Source organism: Alligator mississippiensis, chromosome 4, assembly GCF_030867095.1.
Source record: "Alligator mississippiensis isolate rAllMis1 chromosome 4, rAllMis1, whole genome shotgun sequence".
Taxonomy (NCBI): Eukaryota; Metazoa; Chordata; order Crocodylia; family Alligatoridae; genus Alligator; species Alligator mississippiensis.
The window spans coordinates 27,028,234-27,043,116 of record NC_081827.1 but is presented as its reverse complement, the minus strand read 5'-3'; the positions used below and the strand labels follow the sequence as shown (position 1 = coordinate 27,043,116).

At 46.8% G+C, this 14,883-nt stretch overlaps 1 protein-coding gene across 1 annotated transcript in view; it reads left to right on the top strand.

The window, feature by feature from the left end:
* Positions 1–2,714: 2,714 nt before the first annotated feature.
* Positions 2,715–14,883, top strand: part of NAMPT (nicotinamide phosphoribosyltransferase) — a 39,989-nt gene continuing 27,820 nt past the window's right edge. Inside the window, 2 exon segments of the mRNA XM_006276629.4 lie at positions 2,715–2,851; positions 13,633–13,789. Of these exon segments, the coding sequence (XP_006276691.2) occupies positions 2,804–2,851; positions 13,633–13,789 (205 nt within the window). The 5' untranslated portion in view covers positions 2,715–2,803.

Here is a 14,883-nt window from a genome sequence, read left to right as displayed (position 1 = left end):
ACACTCCACCCTGCCCCACACACACTTTCTGCCCCACACTCCAGGGGGCTAGGACCTGGGTGCAGGGAACAGCAGGTCGGGAATGAGGAGCACTGGGTTGGGACTGGCCAATATTTACAAATGGGTCCTGTTACAAAAAAGGTTGAGAATCACTGGTCTAAAGATAGAGATGGTGGGTAAAGCAAGGCGGTGATTAGGGCTGTGCAAAACAGCACCGTTCCGTTTCGACTTGCATTTCGACAGAACTGCATTTCGTTTCGAATTTTGTTTCGACTCAAAACCACTGTTCCCATTCGTCGAAACTGTTCTGCTGTTTCATTTCAACATTTCACCCATAGGCTATAATGGGGAAGCTCAAAACAGCTTATAAACTTTGTCATTTTTGGCCCGATTTGGATGAAACTTGCAGGAATCGTAGCCCCTTCTGAGGGCATGAAGCCTGCCAAGTTTCAAGGAGATAGGTGCAGGAGGTTCGGGGAAACTGCACCTCAAAGTGTTGAAAGCAAAACTCATGTCACGTGTATGTGTTAAGCCACAGCGGGGTCAAAACTGCAGGGATGGTAGCCCCTGCTGAGGCCACGAAGCCTGCCAAGTTTCAAGGAGACAGGTGCAGGGGTTTGGGGGAAACTGCACCTCAAGCTGCAAACAAGCAAAACTCATGATATGGGTGACACTATGTGTTAAGGCGCAGCAGGATGAAAGCTGCAGGCCCTGCTGCAGCCACAAAGCCTGCCAGCTGTCAAGGAGATAGGTGCAGGGGGACTCTGGGTTCTGAGGTCCTGCACCCCTAGCTGCTGACAGGCAAAACTCATGACATGGGTGTTTGGGAGGGACCTCAGGAAAGGATGAGTCACTGGCCAACTACAAGGTCAATAATGAGAGCACTCCTTCCCTGCCTCCGCCCCCCCATCTCTCTCCTTCCTTTAGTTTCTGTTTCCCTGCAGGCAAGCCCAGCTTGAGCTTTGAAACTAAACATTTCAAAATTTTTGAAACGTTTCAACTTGCCTCATTTCGTTTCAAGGCTGTTTTAAAGCTGTTTCATTTCAATTTTGCTGTTTCGAACTCCAAACAAGTAGAGACAGCAACGAAATGAAACTGCTGGCAAAACTTCGCGCAGCCCTAGTGATTAGCTGTGTCCTGGCAAGATCAAGTTTTAAGGACACAATAACCAACAATTGTACGTAGCGCTAATGCCGAATGTCCAAATGTCCCCATACCCATGCTGCCTGCATTGCATTAGGGATGGGCCCTTGGAAGGAATTTAAGTGGAGAAAAAGTGGTTTAGAAAAAGTGTTTTATGATCAAGGGTGATAGGCAAGAAGGTGAAAGGAAGTTGCTGAAGCAATGATGTTCCAAGACTAGCACGCTTTTTGTTGTGGAGTGGGTGCAAGCTGGGTGAGTGATCCTGGTTTTCTGTCTAGAAGTTACACATTCTCTGATACAAACTGCAAATTCTCTGATTAAAAACCCCCAAGTCTGTGTTTTTCCATGATTAAAATCAAGCCACTATATATATCAGGTGAACTCTGTTTCACTGATATATTTACAATTTTAAAGCAATTTGGAAGCCTACCACCAGCGCCTCAATCACTGTAATACAGTTCTAAATACCTGTACATTTTGGTGTTTGATTTGGGGGGTTTTGGAAAATCAGAGCTCCCCCTGCCCCCTTGGCTTACCAGGACACAGGTCCAGCTGTGGCTGTCCCCCCCCCCCCAACTGCTTTGTGGCACAGAGCAGCCCTGATAGGCCAGTGCCCTGCCCCTGTCAGTGCCCCTCACTCCCAATCCACAGCCCCCCAAGCCCTACTGGTGCCCCTCACTCCCGACCCACAGTTCACTAGTCCTGCCAGTGACCCTCATCGCCCACAGCCTTGTGGTCCTCCTGGTGTCCCTTGCTCCCCAAACCCCCAGGCCTGCTGGAAGGGGCCTCAGCTGCCAGGGCTATGGGGCCAGGTCTGCAGCCCCCTGCCCTCCCCAGCAGTGGCTCCCCTCCCCCACGGGCAGCAAGGCTGGAGCGGAGCCCATGGCAAGGGGCAGATGCGGCCCCCTGCCCTGCCCTGCTGCCCTTCCCCGGGGCCTCCCCAGCCCGGAGGGGACCCAGGGCGGGAGGGCAGAATGAGGCAGGGGCCCAACTCGGCACCACCAACCCCGCTGCTGCTGCTGCTGCTGCTGGGCGGGCAGGGGGCACCCCGCCACGATGGCGCGGGGCTCCGGGTGGTGGCACCTGTCCCGACAGGGCAGGGTGGGGAGCCCTGTACTGGACTTTCCTCGCTCGCTCCCGGGGCCGAGGCCCCTCTCGCCCGGTCGCCTCGGCTCCCTCCCCCGCCGCCCGGCTTTGACTCATTGCACTGCAGCCGGGGGGAGAGGGTGGGGAGCTACAGCCCTGCTTCCCGGCAGCCCTGCCCCGCGCTGGAGAAACGAAAGCGGAGCACCGCCAGCGCGCATGCGCACACTTCTTTCCCCCCCCCCCATCATCTCCCCACGCCTGGTTCATGGGTTCTACCCAATGGGGGCAGCGCCTTCGGCCGCCGCCCTTGTGACGTCACAGCCCCTTTCCCTCCGCTGCTGGCCGGCCTCGGCCCCGCCCCTCTTCCGAGCCGAGCATGCGTGAGGCGCTGGCCCCGCCCCTACCTGCGTGACCTCACGCCCCCGGCCCAATCCAAGAGAGGCCTCGCCCCTGGTTCCGTGATGTCACGGCCCCGCCCCCCGGGTGCGCGGCGCTGGGGCAGCGGCGGGCTGTGGGGAAGCCCAGTAGTGCAGCGGTGGCGGCAGCGGCGCGTGGGGCCGGGCTGGGCCGGGCCATGGCGGGCGCCGAGTTCAGCATCCTTCTGGCCACCGACTCCTACAAGGTGCGGGCGGGCGGGCGGGTGGGTCCCGCCGGGTACCCGGCCGTGCTCCGCAGCACGCGACCCGCGGGGGGGCCGGCCGGCCGCGGGGGGGCGAGCGGGGCTGCCGCGGCCCCGCGCAGTGAAAGTGAAAGCCGCGGGTGGGCCGCAGGGAGGCTCCTCTGGGGGCGGCCCCGGCCGGGCTGGGGCTGCCGGAGCCGTCGCGGCTGCCCGGCTTGGGGCGGCCTCTGCGGGGATGCAGACGCGCTGCTGGCGCGGGGCGGGCGTGGCCGCCTGTCCCCGGCCCGGCCCTGGCGCGCGTGCCGCGGGGCGGCTCCCCCAGGGGCGGCGGCCGGACCATGCAGGTGCCTCGTGAAGCCCCCTGGCGCGGAAGGCGCTTGTGTCACACTCGCCGTGATCTCTGGGAGGATCTGCTTCCTGCCGGGGTGAGCAGCCTCTGCTGTGGCACAGCGCAGCTGTGGCTCCTACGGCCTGCCCTGTGTGGCTTGTGGCATCAGCAGCCCAGAAGCTGGTGCCACAGCAGTGGTGATGGATGAAGTGGACAAAGGGCAGCTGTATCAGTCCTCGCTTGCCATCCTGCTTTCGATGGCCGTGTCTACTGGAGCCCTAGGGCTCTTCAGCACGTCGCACCCCCAACTCCCAGTGGCCTGTTAGGAGTCCAGGCGGCCAGACTGAGTTGCTCCATAGGCCGGATCTAGCTCATGGGCAATATGTTTGACACCGCTGCCCTAACACTGAAATTGCTGTCAGAGCATTTGCACTAGGAGCAGCAAGTCTGAGTGCTAACATAGCAAGGGGCCAATTTTTTCCAGTTACTGTGGTATGTGAAATGCTGCTGACATTGCCTACTGTACCTGGTCCACAAACTCGGACAGCTGTGGAAGTTTTAAGGGAAGATTTATGTAGGATGCCTCGTAGTTTGGATAACACTTCTTGCTGCAGTTAGAGCAGTGGTTCCCAATCTGGTACGGGTACCACCAGTGGTACGCAGACAACCTGTCAGTGGTACACTTAACAGATAATTTATTATAATTACTTTATCACAAAAATTTGCTGGTGGTACTTATGGTTGTATCATTTTAAATTGGTGTTGCGCAATCTGTCAGAGTTTGGGAACCGCTGAGCTAGAACATCCTCTGTTGTCACAGCAAATGCAGTTGGGAGCTGCTTTCCTTCACTATCTTCATGAGCAAGAAGTAGAACTTGCAAATGTGCCTGCTGCAGGTTCCTGCATCTCCTCTCAGGTGCCTGTGTCTTTGGATTGTGCTTAAATGATTTCCTGGGTCTTGGTAGATAACAGAAGCTGCACTACTTCTCCCTGGATTATGCTATCACTTTTCTAATCGATCAGATTTGTTCAGTGAAAGCATTTTTTTGTAGCAATCTCAGAAAAACATCTGGCAGTTCATAAAATCCAGCTTTAAAAAAATTGTAAATCCCACTATTTTTAGTACTAGAGTATTTATCAGGGGAACTGTCGTGTGCACTACTAACATGTCCGTCAATAATATAAAGGAATCCTATAATATTAGATGGATTGGGGAACCTCTGAAGAAGCTGTCTCCAGTTGAGACGTTTACCTCCTAATCCTATTCCAGTGATTGAGTTCTCGGCAATTGCTGTCAGTCAGGTGTGGGAATGTTTTGTCTGTTTAAGAAAAGCCATCTACATAGGACAACCAGTTTGCCCTCATTGGAACTCAGCTTGCTGTGTGCATCAAAGTGAGATCAATAACTGGCTGTGCTACTTTTAACCACCCATGAATTTGAATTTGATAATGAGGCTTCATTATTGTGAGTGCCTTTGAATGTTACTAATGTGTAGGGCTTGGGGTGGGGTGAAACTTGGGAGCTGGCCCTTTATTTGTGCAGGAGTTTAATGCTATGAACTGTGAAATGAACCCTGAACTAACTTGGCTATCAGGGATTACTGTGTTAACATCAGCAAGTTGTCACTTTCTCCTGTATCTGTTTTTGTACAGCATGGTGGGAAGGTCACTTCTGGTACTAGGAATGTTAGAAACTAGGGACTGAAGTTTTATTGGTTTTGATGCCATTCGTGTGGCATGTTGCTATGCTCACTATCAGTATTTTAAGTAGTTCTAGATGGTGGTAGACATCTGCTGGATGAATTTCAGACCTTTGTAGACTGGACACCGCCTTTCTTGGTGTTGACCTTGCATTATGAACTGGGTCTGTGGAAATATGCAACAAATGGTTCTAGATTTTTAGGTAGAAAACTTAGTTACACTGACTGTCTTCCACTGATGCATTAATATAACTATTTTGATAACAAAGCAAAAATAGTGGGAGAAGTAAATTATTCTTGTGCTTCACATTATTGCATTGTTTTCACTCTCCATGCTGTGTATGACCTGATTCCTGGTAGACTTGCACATACTTTGCTTTCTCATTACTACCCCTAGTATATAGTCCTGCTCTGCTGACTCTGCCTACCTCATTCTCAGGGTGTGGGACAACCTCTTAGACATACTGCAGTAATGGTCATTCTTTAATAGTGGGGCAGGTATCTTGCAGGTAAGTGAATACCATCTTTTTTTTTTTAGCACGTTGTTCTTTTACTGTGAAACAAAGCTTTCAGGGGTGTCCTGAATGTCTTATTGCATTTAAGATCCATGTAAAGATGCTTATAGTGAAGAAGTGTCTTTTTGTTTTGGCAAACCTAATTGCAAAGTGTCGTGACTTCCACGTCAGTGTTCTTTTAGACTTGTTGAAGCACTGATAGCATCTGAGAGTTGATGTGGTGTTGTAGTTTTCTGTAGTAAAACACCGCACTACATAATAGCTGAAATGGGTGGGGGGGAGCCCTTCTGATGTAAAATACTACTTTTTCTCATATGACACATGTCCCTTTTCCTGCCCCCAAAATTGGGGTGTGTGTTCTAAGCATGGAAGCTGCTTTTGTTGGAAAAGGAGTACGCATGGAAGTACTGTGCATGCCATGCAGCTGCCAAGATAGCTGTTGCTTGTGCCTGCTCAATAAATTGAAGGGGCAGAGTCCTGTATTACCCTTGCCGTAGCCATAGTTGTTGGCAGAGCTCTGTAACTTGTGCCCAAAGCAGCAGTGCTTTCTATAGAGCAGGCTTGTCCAACATACAGCCCACGGGCTGCCATGCGGCCCTCCATGCTGTTTTCTGAGGCCTGAGGTGCTGCAGCAGGAAACGAACGTAAACACTGTACTTTTGTGTTGGCGGGGGTGGGGGTGATATGATACCGCTTCCTGTGAGGTCTTTGAATATGGCTTGCTGGCCCACTGGGTGATGAAAAGTTCATGATCTGGCCCCACATTAAAAAAGGTTAGACACCCCTGCTATAGAGGAACCTACGTAAAGAACTTCTGACACTAAAGAACTAATAGTCTTGTTATTGCCCTTGCAAGAGTCTGGGGCCTAATCTTGCTTGACCTCGAATATGTCCTCCTGGGAACATGGGGCCCCGGAAGTGTGGAATTGCAGAAGATGAATAGTTCACCACACCAGGAAGTTCCTGATGCCATGCTTCCTGGATACTTTGTTTCCAGGAGGACTTACTCTGTCTCACAGTTGGCCATGACTCTGAAAAAAATGTTTTTGAAGGCAGAATATCGAGGTGGGGGGTGTGCATGCTGTTTGGGGGCATGTTTTTGCAATACAATATGGTATTAGTAGTGGGGGTGGGGTAGGGGGGGAGTGTTATGAGAACAGTGGTTCTGAACTTCTCTGGCCTGTGGCAGCACTACTGAATGAGTAATGCACTCTAGGCAACATCCTCCCTTGCTTTCCTGATCAGCCTTAGTTTTAAGTCTTCCATTTCCTGTGGCTAAAAGCCACGTCCAGGAGTCTCATGGGCAACATCACCTGTGACCTGGGAATAAGAGACCACCAAATGAAAGGGTTGCTGGCTTGCCTACTTCTGTAAGTTTCATGCATTGCAAACTGTTGCAGGAACAACTTGAAGTCCTCTGTTTTGTCAGTGATCTCTGTGTCATTTTTTCCATATCCCTGTATTTTCAGGGCTTCATGCAGCACCCCCCACATTCAGTGCGCTTTGTACCAGAGGCTTTGTCTACACATTATCCTTCCCATCCCACTTCTTGTGCCTTCTCCACTATGCTAAAGTCTCTGCCTATCATGGCTTCCAGGTCATGGGAACTCCAGTTTCTCACTTCCCCAGTTCAGCCTTTCTCTGCCACCTGCCAGGGACTGTTTGGATATTCCAGTTCCCCATAATATTGGCCTTTCTTTTCCCCAAGTAAGAGGTTCTGTGCGCCCTTCATTCATCCCTTCCTCCCTCTGAGAGGAGTTTTTGTGGATGCCCTCTGTACTGTTTTCCCAAATTCTGATGCCAGGTGTTCTGGCCTCCTTCCCACTCTTATTTCACTTACTTTGATGTAGGAGATAAGTCAAAAACTCTACCGGAGATCAGCTGACTACAGATGGAGGGGTCTTGTTATTGTAATAGTGGTTGGCACCTGTTGATTCTTTGCTCCAAACACCATTATAAAGCTAGCTGAAATCTGTTCAGGCTGATAGACAAATGAGTGTTCCTATGCTCTCCCACCTCTCCATTCTGGTTTTCTAGTTTTTGCCAAAATCAGTAGAATTCTGCTTAAAATGTTTTCTGAAACTATGATTAAGTACAGTGCACAACTTGCTCAGCTCAAAGGAGTTTGAGCTGTTATGCAGCCGGACTGCATTTTGCACAGGTAATAGCTTTTTTAGTTTTTACCAGTGTATTATCCTGCTTCTGCATGGGATATCCTGTAAATTAGATCATACAGGGATAAGTTGCCCTGTGAGTACTGCAGAGGCAAAGTTCTTTCACTAGTTAGGCTGCAAATGAGGTTTTCTCAAATTAGATATTTTTTGGATCCTCATAGTCAAGCTTGTTAGCTATTTTAACTCTTTAATTTTATATATTAAAAACTTATTGTTGGCTCAGTTCTTGGTTTCCATCTACCTACTAACTCTGTACCAATAGTGTGATGGCATTTGCTATTCAAAGCATTTTATAGGCACTTAACACTCAAGGTGAATGTCTGATTGGTTGAACATTCTTTAGTACTTCATAAAGGAAACATGAGTATAAAGAGCAAGAAAAGGTGTGTCATTTAGTTTTGTTTCCTTGTGCTTGCTTAGTAATCATACCCACAGACTATTCTTGCCCAGCTGCTCAGGGGGGTGTTTTTTCCCCTTTCATTTTTCTGCAACAGGAAACTTGGATTTTCCCTAAACTAGCCTTTCTTTGAGCAGCAAGTTTTACAAAGCATCTAATCCCTTTACACCTTCCCTGTTTTCTACAGTATTATTTTAAGCCATGTTTGTGCTGTAAACTGTTCCAAACCTAATGTTATAAGGTTTAAAGGAACACTGAAACCAATTCCTAAATTATTGGTTTCAATATTTATTTTCTTGTTTCCCATAGGGGTATGGGTCTCTTAAGACAAGGCAGCTAACTGTTTCCAAAGTGTTATCTGAAGAACAGAGTAAACAAACCGATTCCCTCCCACCCCCAAATCTTTCAGTACAGTGACAGGAGATGCTTAGAATATATGAATTACCACAATGACCTGTCTTGGCAGAGTTCCAGAAGATTAATTTGATTTAATTTAACAAAAGCAATTCCTGTCTGTCTGTCTTGCTCAATCCCAAGTGAGATTCACACTTGCGCCTCTGAATTTGTAGGAAGTTACGTCAGCTCTCTTGCTGCTGTGCCCTGGGAGAAGGGTTGTCATTGAATATTAGACTGTCACTTAATAAAACAGTACTTCTATTTCATTCTTTAATGATCATAATATTATTTGCTTGTTCTTGACTGCTATTGTGTTGGGCAGGGGTTTTTGGTATCCACAGTGACACATGATTTTCATGAGTTTTTGCAGTTAACTTACCTCTAGGTTAGTGGTTCTCAACCTTGTTATACACGGGGCACCCCTCCACAACTTTTGGAAGTGAGCAGCATCACTGCTGAGAACCACCGAGCAAGAATCTATCTGGTGCCAGGTGAGCATGGTGGGGGCAGGACCTTACCCCACTGTGCTTTGTACTTTCCACTCTGCCCCCTCCCAGCCCCTTGTCTGTACCTGAGCGGGGCAAGAGTAGCCAACACTGCCATGGCTGCTCTGGCTACTTGCACACTGGCAACCAGAACCACAAGTATCTGTTGCTCTTCCTGCCAGCTCTGGGAGTGGGGAGGACAAGCGAAGCTGAGAAATGCAGCCCCACATCTGCCTGCCTGCATTAGTGCATGCTGCTGGGAGCGTGGGGGCTGCTGGGAAGTAGCTGTGGGCACTGCTTGTCTATGGGTTTCTGGGAAGACGTGTGATCTGATACAGAGGCTGGATTGTCACAACACCCTTGAAAGGGTCCCATGACACTCTGGTTGAGAATCATTGCAGTAGGTATTCCTTCTTCCTTCCAGTGAGTATTAGCTTGTACCTGGCAACTGTGAATTGCACTCGCAATTGTTGCCCATTTATCTGGCTGTTAATCCTCTGAAGATCCAGAGTCTTCTGCATTCCTACCTCTTCTAAATAACGTTGTCAGTGATAAAATTTACCACCTAATTTCTCTCATGCTTTTTCAGATTGTTACACATACAAGCCTGTGAGGCACCCCAGCGTTAATACCTCTGTGTTGTATTAAACAGAGGCCATTAATTCTTATTCTTGTTGGTCTCTTCACCAATTTATAATTCATGACAGCACTTCTACTTCTCCTCTTGGGGCTATTGACTTTTCTCAGTCTCCTCTTTATGAGGAATATCAACAACATATTTATGAAAATTCCAAATAAACTGTCAGCTCTGGGTTTCTCCACCACTCTGACATTCCTTGGATCTCAGTAGATTAAAGAGGCATCTGTGAGGCTTTCACAGAAGTGGTGACAATTTGTCAAATGTTATCATGTTTAATATAAATCTACTTATTGCAACCAATTAACTTATGGCTGCAGTGAAGCTCACATAATTGTGAAGTTGCTCAGAAATGACTTGGTCTAATTCTTGGGATTGCTTCTAGTAAAATAAAGGCTTTTTAATGTTTAATTGTACTAGTTCTCCAGTGTCTTAACAGGCTTTAACCAGAGATTGAGAGTGAATTCCTTGCTCCCTTTTTAAGTCGGTTGCAATTCCCATTTGTTGCATCAGGACCAGGTGGTTCCCTCTGAACTGTCTATTTATTTATTATTTTTATTTATTTAATTATTTATTTTTAACAGCTCAGTCATGTCATTCCTGTGGACCTGGTGCCTTGGTTTTTATCTGCCCCAGCAGATAAATTAGCTTGTGCTGTGTTGTGGTTCTGCTGCTTGTGATACTTGAGCTAACCATGACACAGGAGTGTTGATCCTTCAGAAGACTCCAAGTGGTCTTAACCTTGGTGCTGAAATAGTAGTGGTGATGGCACTTGTAGAAGAGATCTCTATTGTTAACAGTCTTAGTGGCTATACTGTCATTATACAAGGGCTACGTTTAAAAAGTATAATTTCTTCATATGACCCCACTTTTTCCTCGCACCATTTGACTGCTATGGTGGTATGGTTTCTTTTATATCGCATCAAAGTTCAGAAACTCTCAAAGACTGAGGCTGTTATGCAAATCATCAGGCAAGCCTGTTTCCTGTGCCAAAAAGGTGAGCTGGAGGAGAAAGGAAAAGGAAGTGGTGTTTGCTACTATTTTCCAGGGATTCTATGGCAGATCTAGGAACTGAATCCCAAATTCCTCTTGCAGAAAACCAACTTTCCCCCCTGCTTAACTTGTTCCATTTTAATACAGGCTGACTGATTATAAGCAACAGGTGGGAAGTATGAGATATTCAGGTTGTAGCCGTATTAGTCTAGGGGCAAAAGGAATCGGAGCGCATGGTAGAGGTGATATCTTGTATTAGACCAACCAGATTTTTGCAAAAAAAATTCTTTAATTACAAACTTTTGGGAACAAGCACCCTTCTTCAGGCATAGGAGAAAAGATTGTAAAAGTTTTCTTGAGTAGAAACGAAAGCTCATATTTCATTGGAGAGTTCAGTAGGAGATGTGGGAAGTAGGGCATCTCCAGACACCACAAAGACACATTCTGCAGCCAGAGAGCTTATAACAGTTATTCTTAACCTTTTTAGACTCAAGGCATCACTCGGAAAAGGCCAGTGCTTACTTTTTACTCATGTTTTGACTATGGAAAAATGATAGTTGTTCGGTTGCAAAGAACTGAGGCCCCCAACAGCTCAGAATGTATTTAACGCTATGAATTCTTATTTGAAATCTCTGGGTTTATCTTGTGAATCGTGTGTGCCTAGCCAACAGTACTAACGTTGTGAAGCACTCTGTGGCACCTTTTGAAAGGACCTGAAGACACCAAGGGTGTCAGGGACACTGGAAAATCGCTGGTTTATTATCTAGAGAAGCCAGGGAGGTCTACGATCATGAGTCTTGTAGAAAGTGAAAGGGAGTGCATGGGTTCCATAAGTTAGAAGTAAAGTAAAGGTTACTCACGACATCTTTACATAATAAAGGTGTAAGAATCCTTTTCTCTCTCTAACTGATTTTCAGTGTTGCCTGTGTGGGAAATAAATTTTTGAAGTTCAGTTAAATGTCCAAGAATAAAATGTTAATGTCTTTAAATATTTGAGGCAATGATGATACTCCACCATCTTTATGTTAAATCTTGTGAAATGTTTAAGGGTTTAAACTAGATGACAGTAGCGAATCTAATTGACTTCAGTGCCTGATACTGTTTCATTTAAGTATCTTACATGCCATTCTTTAACCAAATCTATTAATGGCTCAATGCATGTTTTCTTAAAGACTAATTCTATTAGTCTAACGTATATTTATTTACATCTAGAAGCAATAAGTGGTCAGCTCCTACTTCAACCTTTTCAAATTATTCATCCTTTCAAGCATGTCTACATTTTGAATAATTATGCTGCAAAAGTGGCAACATAAGTACCAGGAATCTAGATATGAACAACATGGAAAAGTTTCTCATGCCCCAAATTAAAACTTGGCTTTTTTCCCCTGTAACTGTCAACTGAGGAAATTGAGTTATATCTGAAAGTCAATTTGTGTTTTTTGGTTTTGACACTGCTAATAATAAGCAATCTGCCTTTGGAGCTGTTGTGTTGTTAGAACAGAATTCAGTTCATGCTCCATTAGCTATAGCAGCTCCGCAGTGCTGTGTGCATTTGAAGTAAATATGTAGATATCTAAAAATACACTGGCAAGCCATGTTAAGCTATCAAGGCCAAAAATAAAGACATATTTTTTTCATAATTTTTTACTTCTCTGTGAATTTTTTAAATTAAACCTTCCCTTGCAGCATTGGAAACCCAAATGTAACATAAGAGAACCAGAAAGTGATTCTGACCAGTCTAGTTCACTGTCCAAGCTGAGGAAAATGCAAAAAATAAACAGCATAAGTGGTGAAAAGGAAAATTGGATTTTTAAAAACTTTTAATCTGCAGTTGTAGTAACACAGGTAAGGGGAACATTTCATATGCATTATTTAGAAAGTGTCAGAAATACTGGCTAAGAATAATATGGGGGACATTCCAGTTTGTCATGCCATCTTTTTAGGGAAAAGATGCACAGAAGCTAGCATTTACTAGATGGCTTAATAAATTGGTTCAGTAACAGTAGTGAAAAAGGTATTTATACTACTTAGTGACCAATTTACAGGCTCATCACAGAAATGTACATCTTTTTCCTCTTTTTTTTTACAGTATACAGATTATTGGAATTATTTTAAAAAGTTTTGTCATCAGAAATCCCATCTTGGAACTGGACTTTATGGCCTCCTGCTTGGCCACATTTTATATGGCAGAATAGAGACAGTAGCCCAAACTTCTGAAAAATAATACTATTATATTCATGCTATTGTGCTTATTCTTTTCAATATGTAATAATGGGTTGCGTCAGTGTGTAACTTCATACTTCAAGATGAACACCATGTTTGTGGGTTAAAGCCCAAAAAGGCATGTTTATTGGATGGAAAGTTTGAGCTAAATCTGTTTAAGGTCGGTAGTAGGGGAAAATACAAATATTCTATTAAATGAGGAGGATGGGGGGAATCTATATGTTGCCTTTTAACACTACAAGTAGCAAGGCCTGAGGCTTGAAAACTGAGGTGGACATAACTAAAGCTTGAAAACTGCATGCCTCTACTTACCTAGGGTCAAGGGATGGGGTTGTTTGTTTTTTGGCTTGGTGCTATCACCTTCAAAATCTGAATGGGTTTGTAAAAAAAAATATTTTCAAGGCTTATGATGATGATAGCGTCATATCAGTGTGCTTTTTGTAGGCATGTGGAGGGCTAACTTTTGTGACTTCACTCTTTCTCCTGCTGAGCTTGTCCAGGTGTGACAGTGAGAACTGACTCGGCTTGTTGGTTTTCATTCCTGGTATCCAAAACTGATCGGCTTCACTCTGCTTATTTGGTTGTAGCTACGGTACCTGTAGAACCAATTGCTGAGGAGGGGGGAGACTTGCACAGGTGAAAGGAAGAGGTAGAGTATCCAAGCTTCCTTGCTCAATCAGAAATTGGAGGAGTGAATAAATCAGTGGATAACACCCCATGCCCTCTCTCTCTCTAAGATGGGTAGAGTATGGAAAACTGAGAATACTGCTCTTCAGAGCAGCTTGAAAAACTTGGAGTCATTTTATCCTTGTGTGACATTTGGAGTCCTGCTGTAAACTGTAATATGTCTAACTTATTTCTGATCTCTGTCTTTTGTATGAGTTGTTGTTGTTGTTATATTTGAGCTTTTACTGAGTTTTCTCTCTCTCAATGCAGGTAACACATTATAAGCAATATCCACCTAATACAAGCAAAGTATATTCCTACTTTGAATGTCGTGAAAGGAAGACAGAGAGCTCCAAATTAAGGAAAGTGAAATATGAGGAAATTGTCTTTTACGGGTTGCAGTATATTCTAAATAAATACTTAAAAGGTAAGTCAATGAGACAGATGGACAGTACATGAATATTTGTGTACTATCTCACTTTCAAATAAAACCATTATCTGTACAAAATCTCTTCATTTTTTCTCCAGTCAGGCAGTCTGAATTATGGTTTGGTTCAGTGTTATTTTTGGGGGATGTGGGGGGGGGGGGGGGGGGGGTGATGCATTGTATTTACTAGAGGTGTACCAATAGAGATTTTGAGTGCCGACGCAGATAGCCAATAGTTAAAAAGGCATATTGACCAATACCGATCCAATCTGATTTCTGATACAGCTATGTGCAGCTGGTAAGTCTGTTATGGTAGAAGGAGAGGGGGGAGGGAAGGGAAGGGGCGTGGGGGGTAGATCAATGGCCCCCTCCGTGGTGAGGGAAGGAGGAGCAGGCGCTACCTGGGGGTGGGGGGGCGAGGGGGCAGGACAGAGGCACAGCTTGTGGGCAGGAGGCGGCTCCTGCCATTGCTTGCACTCCAGGAGGGTGCGGAGGGGTGCCCCCCGAATCTGCGCAGGGCGGGCAGACTGGAGCTGGCACTGCGCGGCGCTCTTCCTGGTGGGGGCTGGGCTTGGACCGGGCACCAGTGACGCTGGGAGGGGCTGTAGTCACCTCAGATTTTTCCGTTGCTCCGCTCCCAGCCCTGTGCCACCAAGCTCCATGTCCCGCCTCCGCCCATGCACTGGGAAGAGCCAGAGCTGTGCCAGGCAGCTAGCAACAGCGATGGCACTAGGAGTGGAGCTGCGGCAAAATATGGAGTGGATGCAGCCCCCTCCTAGCACTGCCGGTGCCTGTTCCAAGCCCAGCCCCTGCTGAGAAGAGCCCCGCACAGCACTGGCTCCAGCCCACCTGCCCTGTGCAGACCTGGGGGGCACACCCCCACCTCCCCCGGCTTCCTGGGGTGCAAGCAGCAGCGAGAGCCATCCCCCACCTCCCCAGGCAGTGCCTGCTCTGCCCCTCCCTCACCGCAGGGGGCATTGATTTGTCCCCCCACACCCCTTCCATCCCTCTTCTCCTTCCGACTTAACAGCTGGAGGCAGCTCTCCATGCTGCCCTCTGTTCTGTGCTGCGCTGCAGTTGTGTGCAGCATGGGC